General features: G+C 35.8%; 1 protein-coding gene across 2 annotated transcripts in view; it reads right to left on the reverse strand.

Moving 5' to 3' along the window:
- Positions 1-2537: 2537 nt before the first annotated feature.
- Positions 2538-20655, reverse strand: part of ryr2b (ryanodine receptor 2b (cardiac)) — a 119809-nt gene continuing 101691 nt past the window's right edge. For both annotated transcript variants that reach the window (NM_001442678.1, XM_087289352.1), the window contains 12 exons: positions 19896-20075; positions 19336-19466; positions 19128-19170; positions 15869-15996; positions 15627-15693; positions 15393-15539; positions 15120-15254; positions 11835-11991; positions 11416-11480; positions 10884-10984; positions 8813-8864; positions 2538-8458 (listed from right to left, as the gene is read on the reverse strand). In NM_001442678.1, coding sequence (NP_001429607.1) covers positions 8363-8458; positions 8813-8864; positions 10884-10984; positions 11416-11480; positions 11835-11991; positions 15120-15254; positions 15393-15539; positions 15627-15693; positions 15869-15996; positions 19128-19170; positions 19336-19466; positions 19896-20075 — 1302 coding nt within the window. In that variant the 3' untranslated portion in view covers positions 2538-8362. The remainder of the gene's footprint in view (positions 8459-8812; positions 8865-10883; positions 10985-11415; positions 11481-11834; positions 11992-15119; positions 15255-15392; positions 15540-15626; positions 15694-15868; positions 15997-19127; positions 19171-19335; positions 19467-19895; positions 20076-20655) is intronic.

Genomic DNA, 20655 nt, shown 5'->3' on the forward strand with positions numbered 1-20655 from the left:
GTATCATGTGACTATGAAGCTTGGAGGAATTCCTGATGAAAGTTCAGCTTAACCATCGCAACAGAATTTCACAATATGCCTATATTTTTTTCCAGAACCTTTGATTAAATGAATGCAGCATTAGAGGAAACAGTTACCCCAAAAATTAGAATTCTCATCATGTAGCCTACAGTTCACCTCACATAATCTCTAAAACACAAAAATATCTAAATGTCCAAGTCTAAGCTCAATTAATCAACTTCATCTTTACAAATGACACTGACCTTGGAGGTTTTTGCAATGAACCCAAATCCATTGTTTTGTTTTGTTCTTTGGCCATGTGCTGCAGATTTTTTGAATTAGTCTTTGTTGAAACCTGGTGACACAAACATTGACTGGACATAAATGCTCTCTGCTGCTCATTTTGAAAAATGAACGGCTCTGAGGCAGCGTCCTTCCCTTCTCCCTGGACTGCAGAATGCGTCTTGTCATCAGACGTCTGTAATACTCAGCGCTTCATTTTTTATTTTGTGATAATATGCCAGACGGATGTGACCTTGGATGCCACGCGGCTCCTCCGTAATGCATCTAGCATCCCATTACCAGTATCAACTTTTTTAAATGTTACTTTCAGCAAGGATATCTGCGAAATGGCTAAATTGAAATCGTACATTTTCCGACTTGTGGCGCCATTTAACTGTCAAGCTCAAAGTGACAGTTAAATTCCCTCCGCTTCAGTGCCAAACGGAGTGCAGAGAGCCATATTAAGTAGCAAAGGAGCATGAAAAGTCAATTCGACGGCATATTAAACACGAGGGCGCTTGAGGCCTCAGAAACCGCTTTAGGAATAGCTCCTGTTCGGCAAGATTCATACACAAACTTGGTACAACATAACAGATGTTAGGAAGGGAGAGAAATGCATTTAGCCAAAGGGGTGTAGTTAAGGGTTCGTTGGTCATTAAGGTTCGCATGAGCCTTTTTGTAAAGCTGTCACCTTGAATTTGAGTCAAACATTTTTCAGCTCACAAAACGGCACAAAGCAGCTTTAGAAATAATAGTATGGCAATAAGCCTGTTAAATAATAAATATTGCTCTGTTTGAATGCAATTTAGATATTACGCTATACATTTACAGGGAAAAATGTAGCCAATTTCATTTTACTAAAATAGTTATTTAGTTAGTTAGTTACACTGTAAAACAAAATGTGTTAATTAACAGTTTCAAGTTTTTTTTAGATTCACTAGTGTTTTCTGTTTATTTATGGTTGTGAATTGCATTATGGGTCTTTTATCTCTGCTATGTCGACTTTTGACGTTGAAAATTCAACTTACTTTAACAACTTTGTTGAAAGTTTTTGAAAGAAAGATCCACGTCCCATAATGCAAGTCAAAAGCAGAAATAAAGGGGGATTGTTTTTTTTTTAATGAATTACAAAATACAGAAAACTACTATTTTTTAGACATTTTTTTACATTGTGTTGATTAGTGAATGTATCTGTACATCAAGCTTTCCACTTATTCTGCCTCTGTCTACATTTATTTACATGCTTTTATCCAAAGTGACATACATATAAATAAGGAACATCACAAGCTATTTGTAATGGAGTTAAATATAAAATTTTCAAGAGTCCACGCTTAGCTAATGGTTGATTATAAAGCTTGTTTGGCATGCTGTCCCGTGAGAGAGACTTGAGCTTATAAAATCCGCAAGCCCAGGGCTCCCTCTCGTTTGCAGGGTAAGAGGGGAGTTTGAGCTCACAATAGTCCAAAACTAGACTTATCAAATAGAGAGTAGTCAATGACCTGAGAGAATCTGTCTAATATGTCTATTTGATGACTAGTCCATTTTTGAACATCTATTAAATTTTCACTGACAGCCAAAATCTTTGTTTTAGTCAAGACATCTATATTTAGACGTCTATTAGACATATTTTAAACACAAAATGTTGGGGCACAATGTCAAGTTTCACATAGATTAGTAAACAGTATAGCAAGGGTAAAAAGAAAAGAATGTTAGGTGATGCAATAGAATACAGTAGTTATTTACAGTTGACTTAAGCTATTAAGCTGACTTAATTTTTCTAATTAGGCACATGGTTCATTACTTAACTTTAAGGCAACAATACTTTAAGTCAACTAATTTTACTTTAAAAGCAACAGATATACTTACACTTTTAAAGTAAAGTCAACTAATTGGTTTTTAGGGAGCATGCAAAGCTTAGTTTTTTCTTTTTTACAGTAACTTCTCTCTCTCTGCTTTTCTTTGTGACTCTTCATATCCTTGACATTTTGTCCTTGTAACTCTTTTTGACAGTCTGTGATGTGTTTCTGCTTCTTTTCTGTCCTGTTCTGTATTGTATTCTGTGCATTTGTATATTCTCTTTGGTCGACTCTGCAGACTAAAAAAAATCGTCTGCAATGATGGATCCTAAGAGGAATACAACTCAGGAGAGACATAAAAGAGACAGAGAAAAGGGGGAAATAAAGAGAAAATGAGATGCAAGTGTCCTTCAGGATTTACTACTGACTTCCGGTGCCCAAAGCAAATAGACAAACACAGACAAAAACAGAATTTATTAAATGTGGATAAACAGCAACTACAGTTGACTTCTTAATTCCCTCAGTTATAAATTTACCAATGTGAAGAATTCATAATGAGCTCTGATAGTCTAAATACACCTTGTCCCGCTTAACCTAAGCAGGTCTCAAGCTGTTGCTTTGAAAAGCAAAAAGAAAAAAAAAACTAATGTTAGAAAGGAAGGTCATAGAACACACATCACATGAAACAGCGAGAGGGCTTATGAAGTGTTTACAAGACAGCTTTGAGTGTCAGGAGCCTTAATGACAAGCTTGAGTTTGACACTGATATAAATGAACACTCTTGTGGAATGAAGGACTCTTCATTCTGCACCAGCTGCCTCACAAACATCTGAATGTTTGAAAGCCAGAAAACGTATCCAAAATAAAAAATTTGCATGAGAAAGTAGTATATCTTTGAATTTTATTTCCTTATTTAATAGTTTACTAGTCCAGTTCAAAAAATAGTTTTCGTGGTCACTGCATATCTATAAAAATGTATGCAAGGCAATCAAGTTTTAAATATTAAATTATATGTAAAATTCTGAATAATAATTCCTTATACCCTAATATCCACTATTAACTACTATAAACGAAATGACTAGTATATTTCCCTTTTTTAAAGGAACTCAGTAATCCCACAAACTGTGGTACTAAAAAGACAAACATTGAGAAATCATTAACATAAATATGTGTTTGTTATAAATAAATAGTAAAAGTAAATAGTAATACTAAAAATAATCATACTGTTATTTGCCAGATCAATAAAGACCTTAACATAATAAATGCAAGCTTCCTGCAGCATCACAATCCCAGACAAAAATCTATTGACCTTTTAGTCTGACAGTACCTAGAGGATTCAGCAGTTCTTGGGTAATTTGAGAAGGCTTCACTTGGAGGTAGAATATAAGAAGGTGATTTCAAAACACATTTATTTTTGACCCAGACATATTTTTTTCTGCTTCCTCTTTTTCTCCAGTGGAAAATATGCTAAATGGGGTCACTTTGAATCCTGGATCTAACACAAGTTTAAAACAAAAAATTTGGTCAAACAAAAGGAAATATTTCCTTTCAAACTCCCTGAACTCCTCAACATGCCCACATCTTTGAGTCCTCCATTACTCTCAGTTATTCTGTAGGTCGCAGTATGGTCAGAACAGCAGCGGTGAACTGACCACAGGTTGGATAACATTACAGCCAGAATCATGACTCCATGGTTTTATGGACTACCATCCATCATCAATAACCCAGCACATTCCTGGGTGACCATCAAACACCAACAGGCCATCCTTTTTATTGATAATGCAATCATGTGTTTGACCATCTGATATGATTACTGATACGGATACTAAGAACAAGAACCTAATTAATACATAGTCATGAGCAAGAAAGCTTTTCCTTAAAGCACCATTAGCCAACTGCACACTTCAACATTACTAACACTGTTTTTTGAATTCATAGCTGCAGCAAACACTCCCAAACAGCATCACAAGCTTGTGTGGTTAAATCCAGCTCTCAACATAAAGCACAGCTTCATCTTTAAATGGCATATGGAGTTAAACAGGTCGTACATGTAAGCATGACAACATTCAATACAATCTATGGGAGATTTCACATTTGCAGTGCGTAATCTACACCTGATCTATAATCTATAACTATCCTCCAGAATGGTTTGATAGACATTTGCAGTGACGTGCCCATCTATCACAATAATTGGGCCTAGGGAATGCCTTGATATTTTAGCCCAAATCATCACTGATCCACCTCCTGTCAGGGTTCTGCCACTCTGGTCTTGTAAATTCTTGTTTTGGTGGCAGAGCTCGGATACTACCCATGTCTGGTCCTGTTTCTGTCTCTGTGTGCGCGCGCGCGCCGTCGTGGGTGTACGCAGAGTGTGCGCGCTCCTGCTTGACGCGTGCACTCTTGTACTCGTGTTTGTGTTTTCGTCTGTCAGCAGCGTGGTGTTTCATTCCCAGCGTCTCAGTCTTGTTGGTTTCGGTTTTGGTCGGCGCTGGGATGAAGCATGCACGCTGCGTGTGTGAGCGCACGGTGAGTTTTCATTCATCGTGTGCTTGTGTCGTGCGTCTTTTGTCAAAGCACGTGGCTCGGTGTTTACATTGTGGTCACGTGCTTTTGTCGTGTGCTTCAGTGTTGTGTTATGTGAGCGCATGGCTTGTATTGTCTCTCTGTGTCATGCGCTCTCCCGTCTATTGTCTAGTCCCACCCTCCTTGTTTACTCATTATTAGTTTATGTTCACCTGTGTGTCAATTTACTTTTTGCTTTATAATCCCCCTCATGTTTTCAGTCCTTTGCCAGTTCGTCGTCGTTATTTCCATGTCGTGTGCTATCTAGTCCTGTTTGTCCTGCCAGCCCATCCAAGTTTGTTTGAGTGTTTGTTTTATAGTTATGTTTCTCCCCCTCGCGGTGGTTTTTGTTGTCCTTTTTGTTTTATTTTTATTAATAAATACCATCTTATGTTGCAATTGAGTCCTCGCTCCCTCATCCTTCCTGAAACCCTGACACCTCCATGCTTTACTTTGAGCATTTTGGGCAAAAGTCTGGGTGGTACGCTTCTTTAGGGCTTCTCCTCACCATAACTCTCCTGGATTAGGTAAGGCGGTGATTCATCAGAGAACAATAAATGTTCCAGATTGTCCAGAGCTCAAGATTATCACTGCTGGCACCACTGAAACTGATGTATGCATTGGCATGAGTGACAAAAGGTTTGGCTATAACAGCTCAACCATGTGTGCTGACCTTGTGAAGCTCCAGACCAACAGTTTTAGGGGAATCAGGAGAGTTGAGGTTCATATTAAATTCTGCAGTGAGTTGGACAGCTGTAGTTTTATGTTTTTTTGGATCCAATGCAGGTTAGCCTTCCTGATAACGTCCGAGGCTCAGACACACTCTCGCTATACAAAACTAGATTAAAGACCTATCTTTTTAGTAAAGCATACACTCAGTGCATCACTTAGCTGTATGATACATGAATGTGCTCAACACAGGTTTCTGCATCTCGTTTATATACACTATGAACAGCAGCTATACTAATTATTCTCTATTTCCACCTGGGGAAACTCAACCCGAGGTCCTCAGACTACGCAGCACCACTGATTTGATCCAAGACCAGCGACGAGATGGTTCCAAGGTTTCCATATCCTGGACCAGGCCGTATCCCAAGCAGGTATTGTGGTGGTCATGGAAGAGTGGAGAGCATGAGACTGATTCCTGCGACGCTCCATAGACAGACAAGTCTTCGCTGAGGTCCAGCTTCCAGCCTCCGGCGCCTAGACTGCAGCTCTGCACAAGACGTTTGGCCAGTGAAGACATGGTCATGCCCAACTGAGTCTGGTTTCTCTCGAGGTTTTTTAATTCTTCACTTTCGCTTATTGGGGACGTTTTTTCCCTAGCCCCTGTCACCACTAGCTTGCATGGTTCGGGATCTGTAGAGCTGCGCATAGATGGAATTGCTCTTCTGTGTTTGGGTGGTTCGAAAGACCCACCCCTCACTGACAAAGGTGCAGAATTTGTCCCATACACAAGCTCATTTGTCCTATTTTGATTACTATGTCATAGTAAAATGTGAAAATAACCATGGAAGAAGGCTTTAAGCCCAAGCAGAATCCTCTTTTGGCTGTTGCTTCAGCATGACTGAGGAAAGTTGAATGTTGAATATGCTGGCCAGTTTGCGTTTGCCTAATAAATGACAATAGGCTAGTTTTTAATCTAAAACTTGAACTTGAACTTTTCTATGACATATGATGAAATATATTTGTATTTGAAATCTAATTATTATTCTCATTTTTTTTCAGTACATCAAAAAGTGTGATTAATGACCATCAGACAAGCTAATCCAGCAAAAATTAGTGCTTAAAAAGTATTTAAACCTCATAATTAAATAGAAAATGAGGCTAATAACTGGAAAAATGTCCATATTTTAAGAAAAAAAGAACCACCCCTTTTACCAGGCTGGCTACGAGCCTGCCATGGCTCTTGTAATGCAATGTAATGTGTATTTGATGATGCATCACAAAGACTTGCTGTCTTGGTCACAGATGAGTCAGCAAAACGCACACCAACAATTTGTCCTCTTTAAAACTCTGATATGTCACCTATAAGGTTGTGTGCACTGCAATATTTAATGCAAAACTGTGCTATAGGGTATATGCCGAAGTATGCTAATAGGACTTTTAATTAGCCTGTAACCTGGGTTAAGCGCTTCCAGTGAACTGTACGCCAATGCAAAAATCGGCGCGTTTAAGGTCAGTTTTCCTTAAAAATCAGCAGTCTCCACTGGTTGAGTGAAATCTCATATAAAGTGGGTCTCAGATTGTACAAGAAGCAATGCATTAAATTACAGTTTTCCCTGCCATGTCTTTATAATATGAGCATTTATTTTACCCCAATATATTCAATGGAGCTTCCGCGCTAGCCCGCCGATTCTGACGGGCAGGTGCGAGTAAAAGGCTTTTTGTCTCATTTTACGCTTGAACAACTAAATGAATGCCAAAGTTTATTTAACTGAATGTATTTTAATAACTTTACAACATCGATGCTGTAAAAGGAACCGTATAAAATGGAAAAAAACCTTCACACTCTGCTCTTACTGGTGGAATGTGCAATCAATGAAGATTGGCCACTAGACTGGTCAAATTTAGCCATGAAACCTCCAATACTAAATTGGCCAGTGTTTCAACCCCTTTATATTTCTAAAAAAATATTTAGATGCACTATGTAAAAATCTATAATAATCTTTTTTTTCCCTTTTTCACAGATAATAGTGTCCTCTGCCTTAGTATTAAGGCAGAGCACAGCAGGACTGTTTACAGCTCTGCTAGAGTGAGGCTAACGCTTTAACAGCACCTCTGGAATAACTGGAGATCACAGCGTCAAGCCCTGTAGCGGCCAGTGCTCCAGCAGTCACATGTGATGTGGCCCGCAGATTCATTTCACACTCAGATTCTGAACACTACCCCTGACACAGAAGAGAGAGATAGAGATGGACTGTGAGAATGTGACAGGGATGAGAACTGGAAAGAATGGAGAGGTTGTTGAAAATTAGCAGATGAACAGTGGAGGCTGACAGTGTGTGAAGACAGAAAGGGGTGGAACAAGGATTTAGTTTACAACGAGCAAAAAATTAAAGCGAATAAAGGTGCAAAAATACCATGCAAAAAAAAAAGTTATACTGTCAGTAATTTTGCATTTAGTTTTTTCAGTGTATTTAATAATAACTGAAAAAATAAATGTATACTGAGCTATATATTTTATATACTGTTAAAAATTGATATATGTTTTATAGTTTTGCAATGCAATTGAGGGAGTGAGATTATCCAAAAATTATGAATCCATAAATAATGTCACAACATGATTAATTCTTAAACAGTTAAAATAAGAGCAGTTTTAAGCTAAACCACAGATCATCCTGCACTGTTTGTTCTACAGGCATACATGATTTATCAGTGTTTGAGTAAGCACCACACGCTTTATATAATAAAAAAGTCTGGTTATATTCTAATATTTCCAATATGAAATTGATTAACTGTTAAAAAGAAAGCTGATTCTGACTTTAATAAATTCTTCTTGCATTTATTCTAAAGTGACATTAAATTGCAGTCTATGTTATACTTCAAACATATATTAAAATAAGAATAAAAAAAATGTAGTGTAAGAAACATAATATATATCAAACAAGCACACAAAATAATAGTGATAATATGTCATCTTCTTATCAGAGGAAAGTCCCAGGCATAATTCATAAGTGCTGTATTTTCCAGCTGAACTATACAAACTGAACTGGTATTCTTCAGCTGAGCTGATCCTCGTACTGTTTCCGGAAGCAATCTCCAACAGGAAAAAACTCCCAGCAGCGTTCCTGAAACATCTTCCACACGTATGATTCCTGTCGAGTTAAAGAGAACAGCAGTCACAATTTGATATAAATAAACACTCTGAACTGCTGTAAAATCTGTTTGACTATGGCAGGAATAAATGATTTTCAAATATGCTAAAACAGAAAACTATTATGTTTTATTATAAAAAAATTTTACAAGACAGGGCAGCATAACAGAAATATCATCACAGCATCTAATAACTCCACACTTTTACAGCTTTTCTAAAAATAAATAAATAAATAAAACATTTTTCAGTGGTTTCAAATATTACTTTATTATTAGGCATGTGCCTCCTACTCTGAAACTGCTCATATATCTTTTTTCCAATAAAGAGTCATGGCATTTGAGAATACAAGTTGTACCTGTCCAGTGTGTTCTGTAACATCCTTATTGATGAGGTACATCAGGAAGAACCTAAAGGGCAAACCAAACACCAAACAAATGTAATTCAGTTTGAGCAAAAGATGGAAAAAAACACAAATTTTTCCCCAAGCTGAACTTTACATTGTTTCTTTAACTTTAGGTTTATGTTTTGTTTTGTTTTGTTTCTTTACAGTACTATAGTAATACCATTGTAATCTTAAAAACAAGTCAAAGTGGTGACATATGAATTTGCTAAACCTGGCATCATTTCTTTGTATAAAGAGGTGTGTTCACACTTGGGTTTGGGTACATTCAGTCCTGGTTTGCTTAGTGTTTGCACTTTCATTTTTAGGATTTAAAACACATATACAAAACAAAAGATTTACTTTTTGTAACACATCTTTTGTAACATTTAAAACAATGCTTGGTGAGTGTTGCATTCAAAGAGCAATCATCTGCAGCACAGTTTTTTTTTGGATGTGGAAAACTTGAGCTTTGGGTCATGACTGAAAGGACAAGATCTCAGATACAAGTTTTCTGGCAGGGCGCACCCTTATAGATAGAGTGTGGAGCTCTGTGACCCAGGAGGAGCTCGGAGAAGAGCCGCTGCTCCTCCACATCAAGAGAAGTTAGCTGAGATGGCTCCAGCATCAGTTTTGGATGCCTCCTCGACTTCTACCTAGGGAGGTGTTCCAGGCATGTTCCACTGGGAGGAGGCCTCGGGGAAGGCTCAGGACATGCTGGAGGGACTATGTCTCTCGGGTGGCCTGGGAACGCCTCGGGATCCCCCCGGAGGAGCTGAGGAAGTGTCTGGGGAGGGAGAAGTCTGGGGTTCTCTCCTAAGACCCAGCCTCGGAAAAGCGATTAAAAATGAACGAATGAAAAAGCTGTTGGGCAACAGGGTTTGGACAGCAATATTCACAATTATTTAAATGAACAGCTACAGAGAGATATACTGCTGATTTAGAGCTCGTCTATAATGCTAATTTGGTTGGTCAATTCACCTATGTCGCAAGTTTTTTGGACTGTGGGAGAAAACTAGAGAAACTGGGGGAAACCCACGCGAGCACAGGGAGAACGTGTAAACTCCACACAAAATCGTAGACTGGCCTGTGGCCTGAGGCAAGTGCTAACCACGGAGCTGCTGTACAACCCTTTCGAGGAAAAAAAAAAAAAGGAGGAGTTGGGGTGGAAGGGGGATTCTTCAAGCTGAAGATGACTGAGGTAAGGAACTCTGGTTATTTATAATAAGTTAGGAATCATCTTATTGGTGAATCATGCATTAACTAATGCGGGACCAGCTGCGGTCAATCATAAGCATGTGATCCTCTCGAAATTAGTTTATAAATAATCTTCACATTGTGTAATTCATCAGTTTAAACTCAACTTATTTTTCAGAACTTGCTGCAAGTCAGGAGAAGTTTAGGAAAGAATTGCTGAAAATTAAAGCTGGCTTGTAACATACCAGCAAGATTGACTACTTTTCTGTAAGTTGTTGTGGTTGTTTACAGTTAAATTATTGTAGTTAGGTTAGGAGGGGTTAGGATTTATTGTTTTGTATCTACTTACATATATGTATGTATGTATATATATATATATATATATATATATATATATATATATATATATATATATATATATATATATATATATATATTTAATTCAAATTATTAATTTATATTAATTTTAATTTATATATTTTTATCAATTTTATTAGTTTTATATTTAATTAATTATTTTTTTATTTATTGCTCAATAATTTTTTAATTAAAATATATATTCTATAATGTGATCTCATTTAAAGGATTAATTCAAGAACATTTTAAGCACTGGTAGCATTTTAAAAATGATTGCTATTGCATCAAAAAAAACAAAAAAAAACAGACAATACTCAACCCTAAACCACACCACACCAGTGTGTTTTAATCAAATCAAACCTGCTAAGTGTGAACACACCCTAACTGACAAGGAATAATGTAAGGCAGTATTTTGATTTAGTCCACCGGGAATTAACTGTCTCACTTGCTATTGAGCTCATGTGGATGACCTCTGATCTCTTGTAGTACTCACAGGTAATTTGCCAGGTTGTGTTCTTGCAGTGTGTGTGACTCAAAACCATGGGGTACTGTATCAAAGTACTCGTTTCCAATGCCACAGATAAAACACTTAGTCTGCAGGAAATAAAAAAGGTAATTACATTACTTTTTATTTTAATTACAGATTGTAAATTAGCATAAAACCCATGGCTAGGCTAGACAGTGTCTGGCTGAGACTAATGACGTTTACAAACCGTAAAATAATATATCAGATTTAAAATAAATGTTTAGTTTTCCATAAATTTATTTAAATAAAAAATAACTCTTTCTTTCTGCAGAAGAAAAAAAAAATATATATATATATATATATATATATATATATATATATATATATATATATATATATATATATATATTGCACAGAACTGCAAATAATTTTGCTCTCAACTGTATATATTTGTTTAGTTGTTTATAATGTTTTGTTTTTTCACAAATTAATTGCAGAACAAGATGATTCAGGTTGAAGCAGAATACTAAAATAGCCCATTTTGAATGAGAAAGCTTACCTCCATGTCCTCTTTAACCTGCTCCTGCTGGTCTCTCAGTTCGCCAAATGCATCAATAATAAGACCTTTCAAATGATACGACAACAGAGCAAATCACCAGTTAAGAATACAATCAAGTACATGCCACACATTTGAGTCGTGAGTTTTATTTCTCCCCACGCATAAGACACTGCTCCAGCATCAACACGGTCCTCAGATCTCTTCCCATAAATCCCTCGCAGCGTGAGAGAGCATGATCTTATAATGAAGCGCTCCAGCACTGCTCAGCATGACTTGAGTTAGAGGACAAACTAAATAATTAAAACCCAACACTTCAGCTCATTCTGCTTCTGAAATATTGGTGCACATATTGTTCATTTTACTTATTTATTTATTTTCGTCATTGGAAGGAAATGAATCTGACAATCTCTGTTTCTCACCCTGGATGATGGCAAGCAGGATGACGATGACAAAGAAGAAGAAAGTGATGTCGAAGATGATGCGATAGAACTCAAACTCGTCTCCTGCTGGGTCTTCGATTTCATCTCCGATTCCCCCTCCGGCTCGTACGCCAACGTACATGTGGAACATGTAACACTATATGCACATACATACATGCATTAGATTTATTTTTTTTCCCCCACCTCATCTTGTATAGCCTTCTTTTTACTCTTCCCTAAATTGAAAAAGCAGTTTTTGCAAGTTTTATGGATTCTGATTGTGCTGTGATTGCTCTGTTAACTGTTTTGGATATTAAATGCTACTGAATATGTGATTATGCTACATTTTTAGGTAAAAAAATGTTAAAAAAATGAATGGGGGTGATCACAAGTGACAGTAAAGCCATTTATACTCAGTACTGACAAAGTAAAAAAAAAAGAAACAGCCTAATTACTGAATTAAAAGTGTAAATACGGCAAAGTTTTGACAGGAGAGTTCAGTTGAATCAGTGAGCCATTACCTGGAGACTCACTCTGACCAGCTCGTTTGAATCAGTGGGTTGGTAACAGGAAAGTTGCTGATTCAGATCATCTGAATATATGAGTCATAAACTAGGGACTTGAGCCGCATCCAGAATCGCATACCTCCATGCTATACAGTACGCTTAAAACATTATGCGAGCTGAATAGCAGCTGACGTAGGTAGGTCACGTGATCATGATAAAATAGCGGATGTAGAACGTCCAAGCTCCATTCATACTGCTCACATTCATAGTGTATAGAACGTACTTTTCTAAGGGCCAAGTAGTATATTTAAATTCAAATCCAGTATTTACTTAGTAGTTGACGAATTCGGACGCAGCCTTGGTCTGACCAGATCATTGGAATCAGCAACTCCTTGTGACTGAATCATCTGAATCAGCGAGTCCATTAGAGACTCTGGCTGCGTCCGAAAACGCTACACCCATACTATTGATCTTCTTCTTCAATGCGGAAGTGCGCTCGTTTTTGCGATAGCTTTAGAACTTCTGATGCAGTTGCATATGGGAGAAATGACAGGGAATAATAAACTGCAGAAAACTACTTGCTCTGCAAATAAGTGTTTGCATGTCTATACAGACAAAGCAGTTAGTAATACATAGTAGTAGTAATAGAATATGAAAATATCAGTTTGCAACATCAAGCAGCAGAACGAGCTGTTTTTAATATCTAAAAACAAATGGAAGTGAAAGAGACCAGAAGTATCAAGACAAATATTATTCAAATGGCTGTGCCCGTGTAGAATAAGGCGAATATAGCATGCTAAAAACAGTATGTGAGCTGAGTAGTACGTCCGAATTCATAGAATTTGAAAAATAGTATGTGAGAAGTATCCACATGACCTACTAATTCCAGCGAGATTCTGAAGTGCGCCTCCGATGCTCGCTACAATATCCCATGGGAGAATTCATGAATGGGAGAGAAGTGACGCAACTGATGCGGATAGATCACATGATCATGACAAAATAGCGAATGTACGTCCGAGTTCAATTCATACCACTCACACATGCATGCGGTTTATTAACAATGGACGTCCTCTGTTCTCCAGCCTACTACGCCTTGAATGCAGCTGTGCACAAGAAGTTTGGCCAGAGGAGAAATTGTAGTGCCCGACTGACCCTGGTTTCTCTCAAGGTTGTTTTTTCCCTTCACTTTCGTCAATTGGAGAAGTTGTGTTTCTCACCACTGGCTTGCATGGTTTGGGATGCTGCGCATTTATGGATTTTCTCTCGAGTGTTTGGACTTTCAGCAGTGAAATTTATTTAAACCACCCTTAACTGAACAAAACGGAATTTTAACTCTGACAACTGGACTGACACAGTTTCAATTGTAATTTACTAGAACTTCTAAGTTCTGCTTTGACACAAACTACATTGTAAAAGCGCTATAGAAATAAAGAATAAAGATGAATGCATACCGTATTGAGTGTACTTTACTAACGGTCGATAAGTAAATTCAAATTCAAATGCAGTACCTACTGAGTAGAAGGCGATCTCAGACACAGCCATTGTCTGACCAGATTATTTGAATCAGTGAATCATCAACTGAAGAGCTCTGATCGGATCATCTGAATAAGCTAGTAATTAACTAGGGACTCGGTCTGGCCAGATCATTTGAATCAGTGAATTGTTATAAATTGTAACAATAATTAACAATATTATTGTTTTAACAGTACTTTTGATCAAATAAATGTAACATTGGTAATAGTATAATATATATATATATATATATATATATATATATATATATATATATATATATATATATATATATATATATATATATATATATATACATACACATACATACATACATACATACATACATACATACATACATACATACATACATACATAAAGTCAGAATTATTAGCCCCCCTTTGATTTTTTTTTCTTTTTTAAATATTTCCCAAATGATGTTTAACAGAGCAAGGACATTTTCACAGCATGTCTGATATTATTTTTTTCTTCTTGAGAAAGTCTCATATGTTTTACTTCGGCTAGAATAAAAGCTATAAGCTTTAAGCTATATTGTCTTCCGATAGTCTACAGAACAAACCATCATTATACAATGACTCGCCTAATTACCCTAATCTGCCTAGTAAACCTAATTAACCTAATTAGTTAAGCGTTTATATGTCACTTTAAGCTCTATAGAAGTGTCTTGATAAAATATCTAGTAAAAGATTATTTACTGTCATCATGGCAAAGATAAAATAAATCAGTTATTAGAAATGAGTTATTAAAACTATTATGTTTAGAAATGTGTTGAAAAAATCTTCTCTTCGTTAAACTGAAATTGGGGGAAAAATAAGCAGGTGGTGTAATGATGCGGAGGTTTGATAATTCTGACTTCGACTGTATATATGTATATTTGACAGGGGTGATGGGCAATCAAAGAACTGCTCTATAATTAGCTACATAGCTAAATTTCATCAGCAGTTGCGCATCTGCTGATGTATTTTAAAAAAACATTTCAGCTGCAGCTTGATTTTTCTCTAAGGTAGGACTCTGTCTAATGTTAATAACTCTTACAGGAAAAGCAGGATGAAAATCAATCACCTCTTGATGAAGATCTAGCTTGACTTATATTATCAGTACAAAGGGAAACAAAATGCTTCAAAGGTGATTACAAATGGTCAAGGAACCGACTCCAACAGTCTGAACAGTATTTTATTGCAGAGCTCTCATGTTTCTGAGACCCTGACCGTTTGTGAACCTAAGAAACTGAAAGAGAGGTACTCACAGTGAGCATATCATCACATTTCATGTCCATTGGTTCACCGTCTTCACTTTTGTTGTAAAATTTGCGGAAGAAGTTAAAGGCAACCACAGTATAAAGATACACAACTACAGCCAACAGTCCCACCGTCAAAACCAACTGAAAAACACATCCATGTTAACAATTATTACTTAGCTTTTTTGCATTGACACATTTTTTGAAGTATGAATTGAGGGAATGCATTTTTGGGAGCCACTCTATATACACACACACACAAAGACGCATCTAATGTATTACCTGTTTGCCATTATGTGTGACAGATGACAATATGGTGCGCAGTGTTTTGAAGCCCATGGCGATGTCGAGCAGGTGAGCGGCGAAGAAAAAATTATTATAATGACCCAGAACTGACACAAACATATACCAGGCCAGGTAAAGGAAGGACTGAAAGAAATTAAAAACACAATTTCATGTCAGGTTTGACTCACTGACTGCCTTCAGTTATAATGTTCAGAGAGTGATGGATCTTACATTGTCTGTGAAAACCACTCCCAGCTTCCATATGTGGTACTTCACATCAGTGGTGTTTAATCTGACGCTGTGGAAACGTAAAAATGATTTATTTTAATCTTATCACACTGAACACCACTGCCATCATCTGGCACATGGCAAAATCTTTTTTTTTTTATTGTCAGCCTCTGCAGATGAACCGTTTTGCTGATTTGTTTGGTAAAAAAAAATATAATGAACCGAAGGTTAGGGTTGCAACTCACAGGATGCCCTTTTGCATGGGTCTTTTCCTCTCCTGAGCCCCTGAGCTGAAGTCAAGAGCAGCTTTATCCAAACCCAGCAGCTCACTGACGCGTGCTGATCCATACAGCTCCCCGTATTTCGCCATCACCTGCAGCATGGAAAGTAATCACAGACTGAATCAAAGAGAAAAACAGTTTGAACCTGCGGCTCAGATCACACAGCTTACGGTACCAATGCCAGGAAGTAGATTTATATTTGTCATGCTCAACCCGAGTATTAAATCTGACACATACTGTAGTTCATCCCATATCGTTCATACCAGAGACACAAATGATGTCTCATGTTTTGTCTTACTGTGGAGACTATAGTATGCAACTGGATTTACAATTTCTATGATTATGAAGATTTAAAAGGAAGCATCCATTACACTGACAGCGAAAGAGGGACCACGTCTGAATGTCAAAGAGATTAGGGGGAAGGCTACTAAATAACCCCCTAGCAACCACGCAGAACACCCTAGCAACTACATTATATAGAAATGCTCTGGCAAACACCCATATAAACCTGCAGTCAATGCTTTGAGCTGACATGTCATTTAGTTTCTAGCGGAAAATGCAATTAAAGACAGAAATATTAGCCCCCCCTTTGAATATTATTTTCTTTTTTAAATATTTCCCAAATGATGTTCAACAGAGCAAGAAAATTTTCACAGTATGTCTGATAATAATCTTTTCTTCTGGAGAAAGTCTTATTTGTTTTACTTTGGCTAGAATAAAAGCAGTTTTTATTATTTTTTAAACATTTTAAGGACAAAATTATTACCGTCTTTAAGCACTATATTTTTCAATAGTCTACAGAATAAACCATCGTTATAGAATAACTTGCCTAATTACCCTAACCTGCCTAGTTAACCTAATTAACCTAGTTAAGCCTTTAAATGTCACTTTAAGCTGTATGGAAGTGTCTTGACAAATATCTAGTCAAATATTATTTACTGTCATCATGGCAAATATAAAATAAATCAGTTATTAGAAATGAATTATTAAAACTATTATGTTTAGAAATGTGTTGAAAAAATCTTCTCTCCATTGAACAGAAATTGAGGGAAAAAAAACAGGGGGCTAATAATTGAGGGGGGCCTAATAATTCTGACTTCCACTGTATTAAAATCTGTTAAAATACTGACAAACAGGAATACTATGTAAATAAAAATAGATCAGTTTGTTGCACCAGTGTGTTCAATTCATCAAATTTTATTCAGACAGTTTTTGATAAGCTCAGTATAATTGATGAATCAAATTTAGTATGTAAAAGTTTAATATAACGAAGTAACCGGTTATTAAATAACTATGTGAAGGCACTGAGTGTTTAAAAGAGTTTTTCCGTAAGAAATAATTCTAATGCTGGCTTGTTTAGTGGTGAATGAATCCAATCTATGTTCAGTAAAAGGGATTATATGATGGAGTAATAAACATGCTAATATATTAATGAATGTGATTTTGAATAAAATAATGTAATTAATATTGTTATCGGATGATACAGGGTTTCTGCAGGTTTCAAGTCAAATTTAAGACTTTTTAAGACCTTTTAAGACCATTATGAATGAAATTTTAGACTTATACAGGGTTAAACACTAATGATTATTTCTGATGGCCCCGTTGGGCCAATGGATAATTTTTTTTTGCTTGCCACAAAAAAATCTAATGTAATTATTTTTTAGCAACAAACCCTAGCTGTATACACTATTTTCAACACACACATATATATCTTTTTTTTTTTAAATGACAAGTTTAACATTTGTTAAAAATATATATTTGTTGGCTTTTGGTCCAAATTGATTGAGTATAACTACTATTCAACCTAATGGGTTTCTGTTATAAATCCTTAAGTTTCATAATAATAATAATTATATTATTTATTATTAATAATAAATATTATGTCTACCCCCCCTTACTTCTGTAAATAGTTTTTGTGTGAATGGAAGATTATGCAAAGCAATATATTGCTCTGTTATTATCATGAGGAACTGTGTAATTGATTTTAGTTTTCTTTTTCTGATTTTATTAACATGGATTGTTGGTGATATTATGGATGTCAGCCTGATTGGGTAGCTTTACTTGGACAGAGGGGAATTAAGTCCAGTTTAAAAATATTTACGACATACAACACACTATTTCTGTGAATTAAAGAGTTTGTTTAGGGCCCAAAATTTTGTTTTTGAAATATAAGACATTTTAAGATGTTTTAAGACCCTGCAGATACGCTGTAATAGTTGTTTAATAAAATACAGATGAAATAGAGCAAATTAATAATAAAATTAGGATTAAGAATTATAACAAATTTGAAGGAATAAGACACAAATTTGGAAAAATCACAGTTGTGAGACTTTTAAGATATTTTTTGAAAAACATTAGGTCACACTTTATTTTGATGGTCCGTTTGTTGAATTTAAGTTACATTGCATCTACATGCCAACTAATTCACATTAGATTATAAGTTGTCTGTTAGGTTGGGCTTAGGGTTAGTGTAAATTGACATGTATTCACAATGTTAAATGTCTGTTGAAGGAGCAGTAACAACAGATTTAAGCAGACACTTTAACACTCAAATGGATTATTACCAAATATCAATTTGATTTCAGACAAATTTTAGATACATGCATTTTGTTCTCCAAATAAATGTAACAAAAGTGCAACCTTTTAGTTTAAGTACCAATTCCCACTATTAACGTGGTTATTATTAAGATATTGGGTGCTTATTAATACTTATAAAATAAGAGATTATTCTACATCCCTAATCCTACCTAATATCTAAAAAATTGTACCTTAAAATAAGGTGTGGCTAATTATTTCTGTAGAACTTTTTAATAATAAAATTAGTATTACAGTTTTTCTCAGTCACTTCAGTATATTTCTCAGATCATAATTAAAGTTTGCAAAACATTAAGTGCATTTTTCAAAACAATGCGTACAAATAGCAAAACACCATGGATTAAATGCAAAACCCTGTCTCTAGCTCAAAATTCTTAGTTCATCTCTAAAAATTAAATTTCTGTATCAATGAACAAGTCAGTGCCGTCAGAATGACATCTGTTTTTTTGATGTGCACAAGTGACACCATGATCTGAAGATTGAACAGACAGTTTTAAGAATTTCAATTTTGATCTGAGAAATGAAGCAAAGCGACTGAGAAAAACTGAAAGAATAAAATATACAAATGAACACAGAGAGACTATCATATATTTAAATGCTGCTTAAAAGTAAAAACTGTTCATCTTACCTTTCTTTTCACAAATTTATCCCAGTAATTACTTGGGTATGATCTGAAAAGCAAGAAAACAATAAAAAATAACACTGAAAAGATGAAATATTTTGTCCTTTGTAGTAGTGACAATTCAGCAATCACTATTTAAAGGGAAGGTCAGTCATTATTTCATTTCTCCTAAACACTTATGTGAGCCTTTATAAAACATCTATGCAGCTCTTACGGTGTATTGATGACCATTCTGTCCCACTGGCCTTTAATGTCATCTTCAGAAGGTTGCTCTGTGATGTAGAGTCCATCGAACTCCAGTTTACGAGCCAGCTCCTTCTCTCGCTTAAAAATGACTAAAGGAACCTGTCAGGAGAGTAAGATGAAAAAAGTTTTGTTTAAACCTGGAAATAAACAAACATTAATTTGAAGAATCGTGACCTAAAAGGAATTTAAAAAAATGTCTAGGTCACTAATCTTCGTTCAGACGGTCAGATGTTTATGTTTCCAATGAAGCGCAAGATGCTTTTTGGATACTTTACATTCATGTTGGAAAACGTGATAATCAGATTCATGCAGCTCAAGTGTAAAATGAAATGAAAGTATTTTTACTTTTGGTTTAAGACTTGTGGAGGCCACAGCACATCTAAGAGCTTTAACAAAAGCCAGGAAAGTAAAGTTTATTTAGTCTATCAAAGGCGCATGTTTAGTTTCACAATAAGAAATATAGTGGGTTTCTTGCACAGGCATAGAAGTGAAGTGCCGGTTGTGTGTGTGTGCGTGTGTGTGTGTAACCTTCAGACAGTAGTAGCCGATGATACAGCAAAGAGAGATGATTGTGTGCAGAACAGCCAGGCAGTGAAGAATCATTTTCATGTAGCCACTGTTCTCTTCTAGTTCAAAATAAACTTCCTGTGAACTTTTGGTGCTCTCGTCATGAAAAGCGATCTCCACATCATCAGTGGTTGATGAAACCTAAATAAAACAATCACTTAGATTAGATGTATGCTTTGTTGATAGTAATTAAAATTGAAAAATCACATATTGATTTTTTATGTTGAAAAAATACATTTGCTAAATGTGTAAGATGTTATGGATACATTATTGACATTGAAATCATCAGTACCTTGCAGCAAGATGCTGTCTTTATATGTGAGTCACTGAATCCTTCATTTAAATGATTTGTTCAAAACAGCTCATTCATTTAGATATGAAGCAAGGAATTGTATTTACAAATGGATCACTGAATCATTTACATATTTGAAACAGATTCGGTCAGGAAGGAAAGTGTGTTTCATTTAATAGCTCCATCAATGAATATGTTTATTAACATAGGACAGACGATAGTACATGTGCAGAGATGGACTTAGTGATTTGAGAGCCATAAGCAATTTCAGGAATGGGGCCCTAGCATTTTGCAAAATGAACTGATTGTTAAAAGTATATATTTACCTTTTATTTACCTTTTACAGTGAGTTTACCTTTATCTTCATAATGTACATTTAAAGGCAGAAAATTCACAAATAATGTTTCACCCGGACAGCAGGATCACGGA

This window comes from Danio rerio, chromosome 17, assembly GCF_052040795.2.
Source record: "Danio rerio strain M-AB ecotype USA chromosome 17, GRCz13ab, whole genome shotgun sequence".
Lineage (NCBI taxonomy): Eukaryota > Metazoa > Chordata > Actinopteri > Cypriniformes > Danionidae > Danio > Danio rerio.